Raw genomic sequence first — 18,531 nt, forward strand, 5'->3', positions numbered from 1 at the left:
GATTGGTCGACAGAATCGCACTTTCGTGCGACAGGAGGATAATAACAAACAAACGCAATATCCGCGAGGTATTTCTGGACAGCTTCGTTTGAAGAAAATGTCGCGCATTCTTCTTTTTCCTTGGATTTATGTAGCCTATCTAGTCAAGGACAAAAACTCAACACAAAAATGTAAGGTTAGGCCTACTTGTTGTAGCCCCCCCCCCCCACACACACACAATTAGAGTAGGCTACTGTCAGCGATGGAAACGCAGCCTTAACTGAGCTGTGCCGAACTGAGCTTCGATACTCCACCAAGTCGCACCGAACCGTACCACAACTGAACGAGTACCACAACTGAGGTAGTGAGGAGTTCTGCGAGACGAGGACGGCTGAATACGGCTCAGTCCGGATCACGCCCACTTTTGGCGGTGGAAATGCACCATTATGGCGCATTTCCACCGGAGGGTGCGGGTCGGTTCAGTCTGCAAAGGTGCGGCACGGGTCGCGTTTCCATTGATTGGTCGACATATTCGCCCTTCCGTGCGGTAGGGGGATATTAACAAACAAACACATTCCCCGCGAGGTATTTCTGGACAAGGGCGAAAGCTTCCTTTATTGAAGAAAATGTCGCGCAAAAGTTTGCCGTCCTTCTTGGAAGTCCTACATTGTTGTTCTTTGTTCATTGTGCGCGTTCTTTTTCCTTGGATTATTAGCAGGCTGCACTGTGTGGGGCTGCTATGAGGTCACGATGTATACGTAGCTGTCGCGGCTGTCGCCATACGGCTTAAACCCCGCCTATAAGCCTATGCTGAACAGAACCAACTTGATGTCCTATTCACAATACTCTCCAGAATCAGACGATACCTCCACGGGTGACCTGAGGGGACTTCAACAACAACTGCATGGGCAAAACAATCCTTTGAGCAGCAGGGGATGACGAGACGATGAATCCCATAGTGGTCAGACAGGCTGATCAGCAGACAAGCTGATCAGATCCCCGAGAAGCGCTTGTCGTCATGGTGCCTGCCGACAGTCAGAGGACAGCAAGCTGTGATGTTCTTTCCATCCCGATAAAAAAAAGATACCATGGCCTCATCTGTGTGTGCACTTCCATTATAAATCGCACATTTGAAATTAAGGTGGTTTATAGGACAAGCGGGCTAGTAGTTCTACATAGCCGATTCGATTTTAAAAGAATATTTAATTCTTCTTTGTTAAGTTATAATTGTACACCTCAAAATGTGAATTGGGGCCAAATAGATAGCTACCTAATCGTCTCAAAAGAAGCGTTTGACCAGAGAGACCGATTAAAATGGCCTGTTGCTGCCCGCTAGTGCCTTCATGCGGTAAAACATTTCAATAAATTGAAGGATGAATCCCATCCAGACCAAAACTCAAACTCGTGATAATAATATAGGCATATATTTATTCATACATACATATTCATTTATAACAGTTAATTATAAAAAAAAAGATAAAAGAAAAAAAAAGATAATTTACAGTAATCATATTGAACTACAGTCATTGTCAAAATCGAATTTGTAATTGCTCAAGTGTCCCATCTACCAAGAACACGCTGTGGAGCCACCTCTTGCCCTTCTATATTGCCTATTCTTTAGCTCCACCCCAGTGCTGGGAAGATGTGCATTAAAAAAGAAGCTAACCCAGAGCAAATAGCATGTTATAGTCTAGCTGATAAATCAACTGAAAAGGGAGCCAGGCCAAAGCGTTTATTTTAGATGATATGCCTTCACAGACACAAAGTGCTGTAGTCCTGCTCATTAGTGCATTTAATGCCATGGAATAATAATGATTATTCTTCTCACTTTTTGCGAACCATATACATTCTTTTAGAATAAAGTATCTTTAGTGTCTCGTTTGACTCCGCTGTTGGGCATCTCCTCCTCACCCCTCTTCTTTAGTTTGACTTGACCTCAACTCAGCCAGTGTTTGAGTGGGTTAGGTTTGATAATAATAACTTGTTTGTATATTCTGACTGTAGGCTTGGAGTGTGCCACATTAGTTCTTGTAGAGGGGCAGCAGGTGATTACATCGAGGCTCAAAGTCCTTTAACCCAAGGTTGAGTATGTTTACACATCTTACATGCTGTATGGGCTTTGAGTGGCCGCCTCTAACCCCTGCATGAATTCTTCCTAAAACAAAACACAGCTGGTTAGAATACACCCAATCATATCCCTGTACGGCTTTATCCACCATGCCCAAAAAGGTCAAATCCCAAAACATGATTGAATAATATTTCAAATGTTTTTTGCTTGCTGGCTAGTGACTTGCATCCAAGTGAAGGGTGTTGGGAAGAGGGAGGGAGAGTAATAAGGATGCTAGTGGGGTAATCGACATTCCATACGGTGAGGTCACACTTATCTTTTAAGAAATATTCATAAATGAAATACATCGGGAAGAAAATTAAAATAAAAGGGTCGATCGAAACGCACACAATAGGGAAGTAGAAGAGGGGGAGACAAAAAGGGGTACAGCGGACATTATACAAACAAACCCTCCTCCAAAACCACAACCTCAAATCCTGGAGTTCCCATTCACCATTATGCACAGGCTCAAAGGCTGCTCTATGGGCATAATATAAAACAAACTCTGGACACGCTCTGTACACACAAATATTAACATGTGTGAGACAAAAAATCATGGAACACAAGGGCGGAAAAACTCAACAGGGGGGTGGGTGGGAGACAATATATTCATGACTTCAAATACAAAACTGGGCGCACACACACACACACACACACACACACACACACACACACACACACACACACACACACACACACACACACACACACACACACACACACACACACACACACACACACACACACACACACACACACATTTTGAAAACTTTAAAATAAGTCATAAAGACAACGTAGGCGAATCGTACGAAAGAGATAGAGCATCACAGAGTGAAGCATGTGCAAGTGCGTCAATGCTGTCCATGGGGGGGGGGGGTTTAATACTTCATAACCGAAAAAAGCAAATGCCGCATTAAGTTCATTATCCTCCACCTTCACCCGACCAGAATTGTGCACTAGCTTTAGGCCAGAGGTATGTTCTTCCTCCTCCTGTCTGATCCAGCTGACCACCCCTCCCCAGTCAGCCTCCCCCCCATGTCTCTGGTCTCAGACAGCCAGACCGAGAGTTGGCAGTGGGGGGAGATGGGGTCACAGACCGCCAGACCACTCAGTATGCTGCAAGGCCTCATGGGAGCTGACCTAGGGTTTGTCAAGGTCAACTGGAGTCCTTGTCAGGGGCAGACACTGTGTGTGTGTGTGTGTGTGTGTGTGTGTGTGTGTGTGTGTGTGTGTGTGTGTGTGTGTGTGTGTGTGTGTGTGTGTGTGTGTGTGTGTGTGTGTGTGTGTGTGTGTGTTTCCTCGTAATCAGTCGTTTATTTTTTTTAAACAGATGCAACTAAATGAAAACGGAATAAAACTAACTGAAAATATAAATACTTTTAGATTTTTCTTTACATTTTTCCTGACTGAAAGACCGGTCCATTACATTTTCTTGATGTATTTGCATCATAATACGTCCATGTTTTTTTTACGTTGCAGCCATTGTTTGTGATGCACAGGTTTCGCTGCAAGACTTTCAGCTCCAGTTGCGGTACTCGGTTAAATGTTTAAAAATGAACCTCCAGAAGAACTTCTGTCAGAGATGCACCAGAATTAGCCTTTGTGAGTATGTTGTTTTCTTCATGTTATTCTTGGTGTGGGTTACCTGGCTCTCGCTCTCGGAAGTCACGGTCCTTATATGTACAGAGATTTGTTATGATGATTTTTTTTACTTGATTCACTACATGCAACATCTGCCATCTTCTTGAGTCCCCACATTTAGTCTTCAATGGTGTCACATTTTATGAAAATACAGTTTTTAGGCTTTTGATTGTAACATGTAAAGCGCAGGAGACGGAGAGGACTGAAAGTAAAGTAGTAGGTGGGTGTTTTCATGGATGATGTATATGCTTACAAAATAACTTAAATGCTAAAACAATCTTTAAAATTATAACGGGATGAAACATAACAAAAGGGGTGTATAGTGTGTGCATGCGAGTGTGCGTTTAAGTGGGACCTGGCAGGGACAACAGCAGGACCATTCTGAACAACCAAGACTCTAGTACTTGTGGTGAAGTACTGACAGCTAATTGTACACAGTCTGGATAAACAAAGGCAACTATGGGCAACTAGAAATGGGGAGTAGGTTGTTTTTTCTGGAGGACTAGGGGGTCTTAATGTATATGGTGACTTTATATTAACACCTACCACTCATTTTCCCCGTAATATTAAGTCAATTTTCTTTGCACCCCTGTGGCCACTGCTGTAACAGTCGTTCCCCCCCACATTCTATAATGTGCTAATGAAATGGCTTTCAGAGCTTCGCATGAGCCAATCACGGATCAGAGCGTCTAATGCCCGACGATAATGATCTCAAATCGGGTGCAAAACAACTCTCAGATAAATACTAGTCTGCATGTATATGTTGACCAAAGTGCTCAAGAAAGAAAGGAAATTAACCAGGACAGCCCTCTCAAGTCAAGTGTGTGTGTGTTTTGGTGCTAGCCTGTGTTTGTCACTGGTACATGAATTGTGTCGGCGTGTCAAATTGTAAAGGAAGCGATGGTGGAAGGGAAAGAAAGAAGGTAATATAGGAATGTTGTCGGGAAGAAGATCTCAGACCTTTCGGGTGCTTTGTGTTTTGGGGTTCTTCCGCTCTTGCTCTAATGCAGGGTTGATTTGGGGGGTGGTTTGGTGGGAGAAACCAGCTTGCACTATTATGAAGGGACGTTGAACTGTTCGGGCCTCAGCATGTCGTCAGATCCTACGATGACTGCGGTGCGGGAGACGCCATCTTTGAAAATCATAGGAGAATGCAGCAGCGGCAGAACCTCTGGCGACTGCCTCCGACGGAAGGGGGCGGAGTCACGGGGGCGAAATATGCGTGCACTTTGATGTTAGGCAAATGGGTCTTTCAGAAGAGAGATAAAAAGTTCACAAGTTAATAGATCAAAAGATACATTTATCAGAATAATTCCTTGTGCAAGTCACAATATCATTTGTCGTTGTGCATGCAAGCGGTGATCCTTCATGTTAGCAAAAGCTTGTCAGCTCGTGCCAGTATAGTATACTAGTCCTGATTATTCCAGGTCTGTCTGGCTAGAGTACCAAAACAAGGCTTAAATGATTGTGGAATGCTGTGGGCCAAGAATACAAAAGATTTCCTCAGAAATGCATACCAATGTATGAATGTGGCTGGCAACCGAAGATTAAGATGCTATACCTCATATTTTATACCTAGACTTATCTTTTCTATTCTAGCCATTTTCATATCCATTATATTATACAGCTGCATATTTGTGTAGTAGTGTACGTAGATTAGCTTTTCCTTCTGTTAATAATTTCAATGTAAAGAATGGACCACGTGATAGACAGATAAAAACACCTTCCCCCTTCGCAGCAGTCTCTCTCCCTCAAACCCCCCCACCTCCCCCCACAACTCACCCGCAGCCTCTTGATGCCGGCCCTGGTGATCTGCTGGCAGTCGTAGAGCTCGATGCGGTCCAGGCTGTGGCAGCTCTTCAGGTGCTCCAGTGAGGCGTCCGTGATCAGGGGGCAGTTGTCCAACTCGATCACCTCCAGCCGGTCGTGGGCACAGGGGCCGCTACCCAGGTGTCTGATGCCGTCGTCAGTGATCAGCTCACAGTGAGAAAGACTCTGGAAGGGTCAGGTGAGGGTTAGTGTCCGAGGCTGATATGGGGTGAGATCATCACTATTCAGTCCTTTCAGTGTTCCTCAAATATGAAAAGCGTAACCCTAAGGCTACCTTAGGGGGTAGGCTGAGGTAGGTTTAGTCTGGTAACACACAAGTTCTACAACATTTTCCAATGATTGACAAAAACATAATAAGTGAAGCCCAAGACCATGTTCCCCATTAAACAAGGATTTGCAACCCCAATTTTAATGTGCAATCCAAATAACATGCACATACATTCATTAGGGGTCCGAGCAGCGAAGCTGCTTGGTCCCCCATTGTTTCTGTACTGTTCATTTCCCCCCCCAAATTCTGTAAAAGACACACTGCAGCCTATACCGTTAAGTCGAAAACTCTTGAAATGTTCAGGTATGGTTGCCAATAACCTCCACTACTATAAAACCAAATTTGTGATACTGCACCCAAAGCGCCATTGTAAAAAATCATGATTAGGCTTATTTCTCCTCACCAGATTGACCTGGTCTCAAAATTCTTTCATCATATTAATCTCTAGAATCAGATTCATCATTAAATGCAGCGGTCTTATTATGCCCTAAAATGTTTACTTTTCCCAGAATCTTATTGAAAAGCCACACATGATCAAGAGATTCATAGGCTACAAAAATAATCAAAACTTCACCAAAATCGCCACATAAAATCTTTAGACCAAGCCTCACAAAAGTTATCAAACAGAATGTGTTTTATTTAGTTCCATTTGACAAACATTGGCCAATAAAGTTGGAGCAGTCAGCCCATTGTCCTCATACGACTATCATTAGGTGGATAACAATACCCCTCACTACCCGTAAACCCAAATTACGGTACTGCACCCAAAGGTGGCTCTATTTAAAAAAGATTAGGAACTAGCCTTATTATTTCTCCTGACCAGATGGACCTGGACTCAATTTTTTTTTCTGATTTTCTAAAATCAGATGCATCTTTTTCAGCCTGGACCGCGCTGATGAAAGGGGTACACCATGAAATAAATAGCATGGAGGGGATACTGTGGTAGAAATAGCCAACACCAAAGAAACATATGAACTTGTCACTCACCAGGACTTGCAAACGAGGGCAGTGGATGGATAACTGGATCAGCGTTCCATCTGTAATCTGATGGAGAGGTGAGAGACAATGTCAACAAATACACTTCCTCTTCAACGCAGGCAATAGAACAACTGACTGCGGTGCATAATTATTATGCTTAACAAACCTGTACGCATTCTTCCAAATCCATCTTTTCAAGTTCATGACAATTCTGCAAGGGAAGGGAAGACAGTTTGAGTTATCCATTATCAAAACGTTCTTCATTTGTTGAACATCGAAACCAGGCTGAAACACACCTGTCGCCCAAAGGCAGAAACATTTGACAACATGTACAAAAATGGAACCCTACATTCAGAATATTATTCCACATTATTCCAAACTTTTTTGTTTGTGCACAAAGGGATCCTGGGCTGTACTAAGGAGATCATCAGGCTCCATACTCACCCTTGCTAAAGTAGTGAAGCCCACATCAGTGAGCTGAGAGCAGCGGGCCACCTCCAATATTCTACCAGGACAAAGGAAAAGAGTTAAAGGTTTCCATTCCATTTAGTCTGAGCTCATGTGTTCCTACTAGGCTGTCGCAGAACTTCCTAGCGTCCGACGTTCCTAGATGTTTTACCCACTTTTCAAGTGGGAAGACTTGGCAAATTGTCAGTCTACCCTCTCAGCGTAACCCTGAGAGGCTCCCTGAGCAGCAGGAGCGTGGGAACCAGAGCGGGGAGCGGAGAGTGGGCTCACCTGAGTCGCGGGCAGTTCTGACCCAGCGCATGGAGGATGGCGTCGGTGATGTTGGCGCAGCCGGACACGCACAGGGACTGGAGGCGGTGGCAGCCACGGCAGATTGTGATGAGGCCCTCGTCTGTGATCTGCTGCTCGGCGGAGGGGGCGGTGTGTTCCAGAGATCAGTCACGTTAGCGCAGTGGATATGAGAACCGTAACATCCCGACTTCTAACTTGACCTAAGCGAATCACAGCTTGTATGGCAAATCTTCATACATTTTGTTTCTTTAGAGGAACGAATGGACCAAACAATTTATTGTCAGACGCTGGTGAAAACGATGAAAACAAAACGGATACGAATACGGCGTGGTCCGTTGAGGTGACCTGAATGGATGAGCTAAACGGATCTCTGTTCCACCACCAAAACGGGTGCCTCAATGGGTTTAATCTGTAGAGGGCTCCTTTAATGTCACTTTATATGACAGATATTGCGGCTATAACACACCATCCAAAAATAATAATAAATCCATTTATATTCATCTATCAATATAAGGGGCTCAAAGAGTGAAGATACACAGCCAGTGACAATTTCAGGAAAACAAAGAAAAAAAACGTGTTTATTGGATTTCACACAATTACAACTGCTACATCCTCCACCACAATTAAAGGTGTTGACGAGCAAGGTGGCACACAGTATGTGGGCTACCAATCTACACAATCCCAATGCAACACTTACCAATGTACCACCCCCGTCCTCCTCACCCGACCCCCACTAGCAGTCAGTTCAAATAAACAACACCGCTTGAAGATTCATCCTCTTCAAAGTCCTACAAAATAGCAGATAAAAATGGGTCTCCCAGAGGTTGTTGGAGGTACTACTCACCGAGCAGGTCTGTAGGTTGAGAGTGACCAGTTCTGGACAGTGGCCCCCAATGTGCTTCAGAGCCTCATCTTCTAACTGCGGGGGGGGGGGGGGGATTTAAGAGATTTAAGAGCCATAGTTGACTAGCCTGCCTCTGTATAAGACCATTTAGATTTACACCTTGCTCATATCTAACCAATCAGGGCATCTCTTCCCTGATTGATGGGTGAAAATAGCTTGCCCTGATCGGCAGAGAAAGTAAGGATGGAAGAAATGAATAGATCCACAGTCGATCCACAGTCGAAATAAACCAGATATTTGCTGCCCAACCCGTAGTCCCTGAGATACTCCTGTAGGCACATGTTGTTATGAGGGGCCAGAAGACACTCGCTGGTCTATTTATTTATAACACCACCTGTGTGAGAAATTAGGATCCAAGGGAGATGGTGGAATTTCATGATTGAAGCACAGTTAGTCATTCATGGACTCACACAATGTAGTCATCATTCAAAGAAACGATCTGGCACATTGACTATTTGCAACACATTTTCATTAAACACAACCATTCAGTGTGTGTGTATGCAGTATGCCCACAATACATCTGGTTACGCAATGGATGTATGGTGCCAACCGTCATGTGCAACGTCTCTTTGGATGGGCCAACAAGACACTATATAAATGTCCACTCTAAACATTTCCCACCTGTTTGTGCGTGCGCGTACATGCACGTGTGTGTACCTGTATACATCCTTTAAGGAAAAGTCCTTTGAGCCCTGGGCAGCATCGAACCAGGGCCTGGACACCATCCTTGGTCACCTGGTCACACCAGGAGATGTTGAGCTGCTCCAGCAGAGGACATCCCTCACTAGGGGAAAAGACACCACGTCCAGACGGTCAGTACAGAGAGACGCAGAGTTTTTCTCACCACTCATCTTAACCCCTAGGTGATCCATCTGTTTACACTTTACTTGACGACATACTCATTCCACCGGTCACGAGCAGACACTTTTATCAACGAGGAATTGCTGAGAGTCGTAGAAATCAAGTCTGAAGACGCAATGTGTTACTAGCCGGTAGCTTAACATAACCTGAACATACAGTATATGTAGTCCGTGCTGATTTATCACGTTTTTTTATAATAATAATGGATTGAATTTATATAGCTCTTTTCTAGACACTCAAAGACGCTTTACAGTGAAGGTGGGGACCTCACTCACCAGTGTGTAGCACCCACTTTTAAGAATAGTTAACAATTATTATCTAAACCTATAACTTATGCTCTACAAATAACAAATTCTGGCCGTGCTGTACTACCTATTGGTTTATCAGAATCTTAGGAAGGACATTAAAACCTCTCCCACTCGTGCCATTAAGCCAGACGTGCTACGCAAATTTGCGTAATACAGTTCGACACTGTAAGATTGAATAAATCAATCTTACCGATGCGACTTAAGGTAACGCTTTTTATGCCTACAGGTAGAAGAAGAATGGAAGGGCATACATTTCCATCTTGGTTTTAAATGCTAGAGACCTTGGGGGGGGGGAACTGAATGCACAATTGTGAGTCAATCAGGCCCACCTGAGGGCCTTGAGGGACAGGTTGGTGATCGAGGTGCAGGAAGCGAGGTCCAGGTGCTTCAGCTTTGGGCAGAACTTACTGAGGCTGTTACACGTGCTGCACGAGAAGGAACACACACACACACACACAATTTTATTCCACATTACAAGTAAAATATTCATTAGGAATCACATTTTTTGGAGAGATCCAACACATTAATACAGGTCAGCACATTGTTATGTAATTGGCAATTTCAGGGATGCAAGAAACGTCTCCTTTTCCAGGTAAACATGCTTCCTATAACTGCAGAAATTGAGGAGTACTTTACAAGCTGTTTGGCTCTTGTTCTTCAAAGCCCCCAAATGCAAAGTCCACGGGTCACCAGCCTATGTACATGCCCCAAGACCACCTAACACCAGCACAATAATTTGGCATTTTTAACCAAGATTTTCAATGGTTGATATTAATGTTTGATATTTTAGAGCTGTAAAATTCCTCCATAAACAGGTCAAATGGACATGACACCTCAAAAGCCTAACTCTTTTGGAATTCTGATATATGATGACAACATCTGGTGTGTTTGAAATGAACCATTTGTACTGTGCAGTAGTGTGTTTGAAGATCTTTGTCTGCCAGACAGGGAATCTGAGCAGAAATGAGGTCCACAAGTTTGTCGTGTCTGGCAATATAGAGTCCTTTAAGTGATGGGTCCAGATGTCCAGATGTCCAGATGTTGTCCAGATGTTGAGGGGGGTCATACAGCATACAGAAGTGTGAAAGGATGGAGGGAAACCATAGTGAAAGGTTGTATTTTGTAAGAAGAACCTGCAGACATGCTTTTATACACTAAAAGAAAAGGATCTCCTAACTGATGGTGGCATTGCTATAGATTGTGTGTGACCCAGAGTGGTCCGTGGAGGGCAGTTCCCCAACTTTCCCTGGAGTTTTAGACTGGACCAATACTCCATATTTTGGGCTCCCTGAATAGACAGAAGAGTCCGCCTTGATGTTCTAGGCTGGACCAGGTGAACAATGCTGTTATGATGCAGCCTGGTCTCCACAACGACGGATGGATCCTCTACGACTGGATCAGAGACCTCTAAAGGTTGGAGATGGGAAGTCCACCTCAGTGCAGTGCCTGTCCTCTGGCATAGATTGTTTAAATCTGGCTAGTCTGATAACACACCAAAAACCCTGTGCTCATCCATCCAGATATCCATTGGGCTTTCTTTTAATACCCAGGAAGTCGTCTTCCCCACTGCCGTCACATAGCACTTTCCTTTTCTTAAAATCCAGCATTAAGGATGCTCTGGCCATTTGCCTCACGCTGGGGTCACCACAATTCAGCATGTTGGTGAGGTGAGACTGTCTTGTGGCGGTGTACTCCCACATGCATTTTGGAATTCCAAGCCCCCCATCCTGTCTGTTCTGGAAAATATAACATTTTGTGGAATGTGTATTACGACATAACCATTTTCTAACCATGTTATCTGTTTTGTTGTCCAATTCACGCAATACTTTTTGTGGAATATGGACATTTGCAAAAATATGTTGAATTTTAGAAAAAGCCATGTCTCGTATTGCTTGCAGTTTCAAAGTTACAGGAAGAGGTGCTTCGTCGATGAGGTCCAGTCTGTCGATAAACTGATGTGCCATGACATTTACTTGCTGATTCCATTCTCCAGCGATGTTACATTTGTGGCTCAGGTAGTTATAGGTGTCATGTCGGGTGCACACTCCGACCGGCTGGTCTAAGACGTGAAAAGAGGGGGGCTGGACAGCTTTTGGTATAGCTTAGTAGCAGCAGCAGTGGCGTGGGAAACATGCAGTCATTTGGGATAACGTCAATCGCCTTTGCTCTGCGCTGCTGCCATAGGTAGGTTCGTTTGTTTTGGCCTACCCTTTGGGGTCGGCTGTGATGTTCTCTCGTTGCCGCAGCACTCACTTGGCTGGATCACCTCCCGCAGGTGCCGCAGTAGTTTTTCGATCCATTCATCCGGATTCACAATAGGGTTTGATTTAGATTGCACGTCTTCATCTAGTGAGTAACTGGATGATAGAACTGCATACTTGAGTAACGGTAGTCCAAATGGTCTTCCATCGGCACGTTTTGTCGAGAATATTCGGTTTTTGAAGAAAGCTCAGTTGAGAGCTATAAACAACTTTGACCACTTCCTGAAATCTTCGGTGAGAAAAAACTTCTGTCTTTCTTGTAATCATTTATTAATCAGGCCTTTCCTAAATTGTATTTTGTGATCCTGGAAGTTTGTCCATTAATTTTCTGCCAGCAGTTTAGGATTTCAGGATTTGCGTGTGGTGTTTGTAAATGTTACTGCTTTGAATTGCCTGCTTAAAGGCAACTTTGATGGATGTTATCAAACACATAACAAGTAGTGCGACGAAGTTACGACGAGTGATGTTTGGTTTAGTTTGGCGAGGTCAGAACGGCGTGCGTGCGCTCCACAACACACACACACACACACACACACACACACACACACACACACACACACACACACACACACACACACACACACACACACACACACACACACACACACACACACACACACACACACACACACACACACACACACACGAAAGAATGCTTCTGTCATATCAACCCATGGAGGAACATACCTGTCTGTGATCTTAGTGCATCCATTCAGACTCAGGAGCTCAATGTTTCTGCAGTTCTGGGAGAAAGTCCTATAAACCAAGATAAAACATTCATGCAAACAAACACAGCTCTTTATTGGCGCAATTTTACAAATCAGACCTCAAACTCGTACACATATCAACTGTGTGGCAACAAAGTGGGAACTTTGCCCACCTGAGGTCCCTGCCAATGCCAAATCGATGCCACAAGAAGGGCAACATATTTTTCATATTTCCACAAAAAGCTCTGCTACTCTTCATAGTTTAGTGACGATGCCATTTGAGTCAGAAACCCAAGCCCCTACCCCTGGCGTAGCGCCTCAATAAACCGTTAGCTTAAAGTGACAACTATTACAAAACATCCAGAATGCAAAACCTCTACAGCTACAGATTTAAATGCAGGCTGCTGCTCTGATTTTGCAACCAGTTAACGTTACCTCCACTCCACTTTAGGCCTTAGGACTCTTATTGGTTTGTGATACCAAAGTGTCAGCCAGGAATCCCCTAATGGCCTATAAGTGGTTTGCGGTGGTTGGATGCAAAAAAATCCACCAGCATTCTATGTCAACGCGAAACATTTTGATATCCTTCTATTAATCCAAAGAAAATACCCGTTTTCTTTTTTCCGTTAGGATCTGCATGGTTAGTTAATCTCCATTGTATGCATCATTTATTTTGACAGGTCCCGGTGGAGCTAGTTGCCTCAAGGATTACTTCCCGGTGTCTCCTACAGCTCACCTTAAAGCGCTGTCTCCCACACCCAGGCACCCTCGCAGGCTCAGCTTCCGCAGGAAACCTCCACATCGCTTCGAGATGTTCTCCACCACCCGGCCCTGTGTTAAAAAAACACCAAACTCTGCAATTCTAGTGCTGCACTTCTACTGAGGTCACCCAGTGAACACTAGCGACTGATTGAATGTAAAGTATTAATGTAAAATATGTTGACAAGAGGAGTGGTACACGAGCCAGAAGAAAGCCACCAGGTTAAGATTCAAATGTGATCACGGTTTAGGTACTCACCTCAATGTCCCTCTGGAAGTCAAAGAGGTCAATCCTTTGCCAATTGCTGCCATCCAAGGCAAGAACGTTCCAGGACTGAGGGAAGGGAGAAATTGAGGGGGTGATGGCAGGGTATCGGGGTTAATAATTTATCATTGTTTTTAGTGGTGCAACAGTTCACGGGTTACCCATGATCCATACGGTTCAACCCTCACGGTTCGGGACGCAAGTGATCCGTGGATCGGCTGATAAAAAAAGGTTCTGCGTTCACATGATCAGCGCATGTTTAGAGGACAATTCCGGTATTAACAACATCATCAAGTAGTAAATACAGTTTCTGTTGCGTTTTATTGGGCCGGCCATGAAACCGGAACTGGCCATGTTTATGCTTGGTTGTAGTCTTTTCGCTCGGTTCTCAGCATCATCAGTAGGGCTAGAACCGAGCGAAAAGACTACAACCAACCCCCCTTGCAATGAGCAATGAGTCTTCCAACCGAAATCAATGGATTTACAAAATGCCAAATAAAACACAACAGAAACTGTATTTCGCTATACCATACTTGATGAAACAAAAAAGGATGAGGATGTCTGCATTGCCTTGGGAGAGTGTAGACTCTAAACTCTCCCCAGGCAATGCAGACAACCTGAATTGTAAATCCAGGGTTAGGGATTATTTACCATCCATGTTAAAAAGAAGAAGGACTAATGACTCAGATTGCAATTTTTTTAAAATATTGACTATGCTTAAAGGAAGCAGGATTATTACCTAATTTTTCACTTTATTTTGTTTTTACACATTTGAAGATTTTATTTAAAGTCACATTTGTCTTGTTATCTTCATTGTTGTTGATGATCCGAAAATGATCCGACCCGTGACTCAAAAACCGCGACACGATCCGAACCGTGAGTATTGTGATCCGTTGCACCCCTAATAGTTTTCATACAAATCTAAGGAACACAGACTCACCCTTGAGACCTGGGCACAGCGACAGAGTGTCACCACATCGAGAAAGGAGAAGATTCTGGAAGACAGAGGTGGGGGGTCAGAATCCTGTACTGCACTGCCAGAAATCCTACTTTGCACCAGGGCTCTCCCTTCAACCACCACCACTATTGGTGCTGAACACAGCTTCTGTACACATACACCGTGGTGAGAGCAAACATAGCAACACTGCTGTTGTTGACCCATTTGCGGAGGTGCAATGTTTACCTTTCTCAGCCAGCCGGTTTTGTGAATCTTAAGGTGAGGTGTACCGCATCCGTTTATAAAACAGACCAACCAATCACAACACATTTCTGCGTAGATTCAAGGCTAAATTAAGGGTGGAAAGAGTCCTGTGTGCTGGTCTGCTCAACAGGTTGTTGTAAACCGGGCCCAAGCATTCTGCAGAGTCAGCAGACAAGGCTAAGACCACTCTGTTGGCAAGGAGATCAGTCTCGAGCTATGGCCTCCATTTTGAGTGTGGTCAGAGACTCCTGCCTCTTCCACTTGAATCGATCTGAATGTTTTACAGCTCAAAGCAGCTGTTTTTAATCACAGATATAGCTCTGTGTGGCCGTGTGTGAGAGTGAGTGTTCACCGTAGCAACAGTTCCTTGGGCAACTTCTTATTGATGACCGCTTCGTCGCTGTTTGAGAACATCTGGAGAGAGCACAGGAAGAGCACTGTTAGTCGTGGGCTGGGTTCTATGAGTCTCAACACACGACACCCCCATCCCCCTCGATCAGATGGGATTGAATATGTCCACTGTGATTCCCAAGCCCAGGGGCAGTACCAGTATACAGGCATAAACAACTGCAATTGTATCAGCTGACATAGGTTCAATGTCAAGGATTAAAAACAGACAGGGGAGAGAGGGGCCAGGCAAAGTCCTGATGGGATTATCTGTTTGTCACAACAAGACTTTGATGGTGTCTAAATTGATCTTATCTATGTTGATGTGGACGTATTTCCACTATTACTTGCCCCCAAAATAAATCTTTTTTGATTAGATGACATACACACACAAAGGTCAACACTACAATAGTTAGACCAAATACACTGGGTTTACAAGCAAAGGCTTAAAAGCAATTATAAAAGAAAAAAATATATATACATTTAGGTCCCTTGAGTATTGATCGTGTTAAAAATGCATATAATAGAATGTATAATAGCATTTACATCTGGAAATGTTTAATAATTGACCAAGGCATTCACTCAGTCCACACAAACAAACCAATTTAGTACCTGTTAAAACAAATGACTGGAACAAAACAAAACAGTGAGCTCCGGGTCAATGCCTCTGTCTCTCTTCCATACACACAACCTATGAGACCCCATGCAGCGGCTACGTGTAACTTTTTGAAATAGTAGAAGAAATGGGATATTTAGGGGAAATTTACTCCGACAACTCGACTAAAGCATTGGCCGACAGTAAAATAATCCAGGGGCATTTCCGGAAAAAAAACGACGCAGTGAGTTTACACCAACGGGTAAAGACTGGGTATTGTAATCCCTGACATGAGCGCAATGCAGACGACGTTTTGGAGACAATAAATCAACACATAAAACGAAAAAAAAGAAGCGCAGAAAGGCCATAGTGAAACAGTCATTGAAATCGAATGCATTTGATATTAAATCAAATAACGGGCACGACTCCCCTTAAATAGAGTTATTCGACACGCTTTGCCAAGACAAATAATTTGACATAACTCAACTTTTTCATACTGTTAAACCCATTGTTATTGCCCCATACTCGACTTAGCACTGTCACTTCTACCCCAGCAGTCAGACCAGAGGGTGGGCTACGGCCTGAACCTTCCGTGTAGTCAGCTGTTGCACTGTTAAAAATACATAAAACCACACAAATCCCACCCTAGCACGGGATTAAATACAACAACAACAACAACAACAACAACAACAACAACAACAACACTGGGTGATGATGGTGGTATCAGGCCAATGCTATGTTGTTTAGCATTCCTATGTGTATTAAATGGTGGAAGTTCGCTGCTAATGTGGTCGAGCCAACGGTATATTGTATGCTACGTGCAATTCCAATGCGTATGTTAAAGCGTCTCGAATACATATACCCTCGGTCGATTGACAATTAATTTGAATATAGCCCATTCTGTCTATGGTGGCCGATCAGGGTCCATATATCAGTCACAAGTCAAGGCCCCCCCACACGGCCGCATCGATAGCTTCAACAACATCCTGATAATCACACACAAACACAAACACACTTCTTAAAGACGCTAGCCTCAAATCCAGTAGACAGTCATTCGATTATTGAACAGCTACAAATTCTTCAGAAAGTCAACCAGTGAATTGCATGTTCAACAGCATAATGTCAACATCTACAAGCGGCGTGCTAGCCCTAACCTCATTGTCTTTGTTTTGACTGCACAAAGAAAACATTGGAGGACCTTTAAAACGTGTCATATAAAAAGGTGGAATGGCGTGACAGTCTTAAAGAGAGAAAATGTGTTTTCAATTGAACTATATGCTAGATGTTGCAATTTCATCAACAAAACAACAGCATTTTTAGCTCATTCCAAACATTGACTGCGGAAGCTCCATCAGTTAGCCCACTATAAGCGCAGTTTTCAACAAATACAGCGGCGGGCATCCAGCGGGCCTATATCTAACGTCAATAACATCCTCGGCAAACACATCAGAAATACTAATATCAAGCAGGTTATTGTTTTTATCAAACTCACCTCAAACCGGCTCCGTGAAACACCATTCGCCTCCTTCCCCATCTCGGACGGTGGGTTAACCGACTCGATCAGGGGTTAACTAATTTGATATAATATACGGTGTAGTTTGCAAATATTGGCTCTTTTCTTGCGACTTGTCTTCTGAAGATATCATGCTACCGTAGTCTTGGTAGCGCAAAGGGAAAATTGTGTGTTATTTGTACGGATTTACAAATGCAAGGGCCATTTTTGGACATAACAGCAACAGCCAACAAGCCAGTTATCTTATCGGCTCACTTTCACCATCACCACCTCCCCCCTTAAGTATGTCCACACAATTGGCCAATAAAAACCTCAAATACTGTAGACGTTAGATCCACATGAATTATAAACTAACTAATAATAGATTATGATAATTTATCGATTAGTGTCTATTGGTAAGTATTCTCAAACAGATCTGTTTTTAATCTAAAATACTTTCTTTTACATTCCTTTTAATAATTTTGATGTTTGGAATGGGATTCACTTTTAATACATTGTGCAATTGTATTGTATTGTGGAACACAAGATTATTATCTTTTTACTTTTACCTTACGTTTACATGCAATTCTTTGAACGGTTAAAAGATGGCCTATGGGCCATTCGGGTAGGCCTAATGTATGATTTAGTTAGCGTCAAGTGCCTACACTAAGACCTTTTTGCGTTGTTTGTGAGGATTCGTGTAATTTGTATATCTAGGACATTGATTTTAAGGCCAAACCCCTAATCGAGTTTGTGATTACATTTTCATATTACCAGGCCTATAATGTTTTCTCAGAGTACAATTGTTTTGACTATTGGTCACATTGATAATTGGCCGAACACAGAAAATGATCGCGGAAATGACTCATTCATGTTCTAAACATTATTTACCCTAAAAGTTGGCTGCACTATAACTTTGTTGCTGACACTTCCTGTTTGTAGTATACCCCGCCCTAAGCGTGAATACGTAGCCAATAGAATGAAATGAGTCTTGTTACGTAATCACAGCGGGAACCACTGCTTGTAAACCAGAAGGTTTATATTTGATGATAACACCTTTATTAAATATCTGGATGATTGAGATAAAAGTGGCATAGAGCCTCAAAAAATGTGGTTTTGTTGCTCTAGTTTTACAGGCAGCAGGCCTAAATGTGCTATGTATATACTGTCTTGATTCCTTATAGGTATTTTTTGTTTTCGAGTTAAATGGCTTAAAAGTTTATATCATA

General features: G+C 43.3%; 1 protein-coding gene across 1 annotated transcript; it reads right to left on the reverse strand.

Annotated features, from left to right (window-relative positions):
* Positions 1-749: 749 nt before the first annotated feature.
* On the reverse strand, positions 750-17,608 carry fbxl20 (F-box and leucine-rich repeat protein 20). Its single transcript, XM_056580283.1, has 15 exons — positions 17,303-17,608; positions 15,181-15,242; positions 14,568-14,622; positions 13,622-13,696; positions 13,340-13,434; positions 12,584-12,652; positions 9,965-10,060; positions 9,124-9,250; positions 8,407-8,481; positions 7,542-7,672; positions 7,248-7,308; positions 6,970-7,014; positions 6,813-6,869; positions 5,510-5,722; positions 750-4,976 (listed from the first exon to the last, which is right to left on the reverse strand). Exons 1-15 carry the CDS (start codon positions 17,342-17,344, stop codon positions 4,869-4,871), a joined length of 1,311 nt encoding a protein of 436 aa, XP_056436258.1. The 5' UTR covers positions 17,345-17,608; the 3' UTR covers positions 750-4,868.
* Between the last annotated feature and the right edge of the window lie 923 nt (positions 17,609-18,531).

This window comes from Gadus chalcogrammus, chromosome 2 (assembly GCF_026213295.1).
Source record: "Gadus chalcogrammus isolate NIFS_2021 chromosome 2, NIFS_Gcha_1.0, whole genome shotgun sequence".
Classification (NCBI taxonomy): domain Eukaryota; kingdom Metazoa; phylum Chordata; class Actinopteri; order Gadiformes; family Gadidae; genus Gadus; species Gadus chalcogrammus.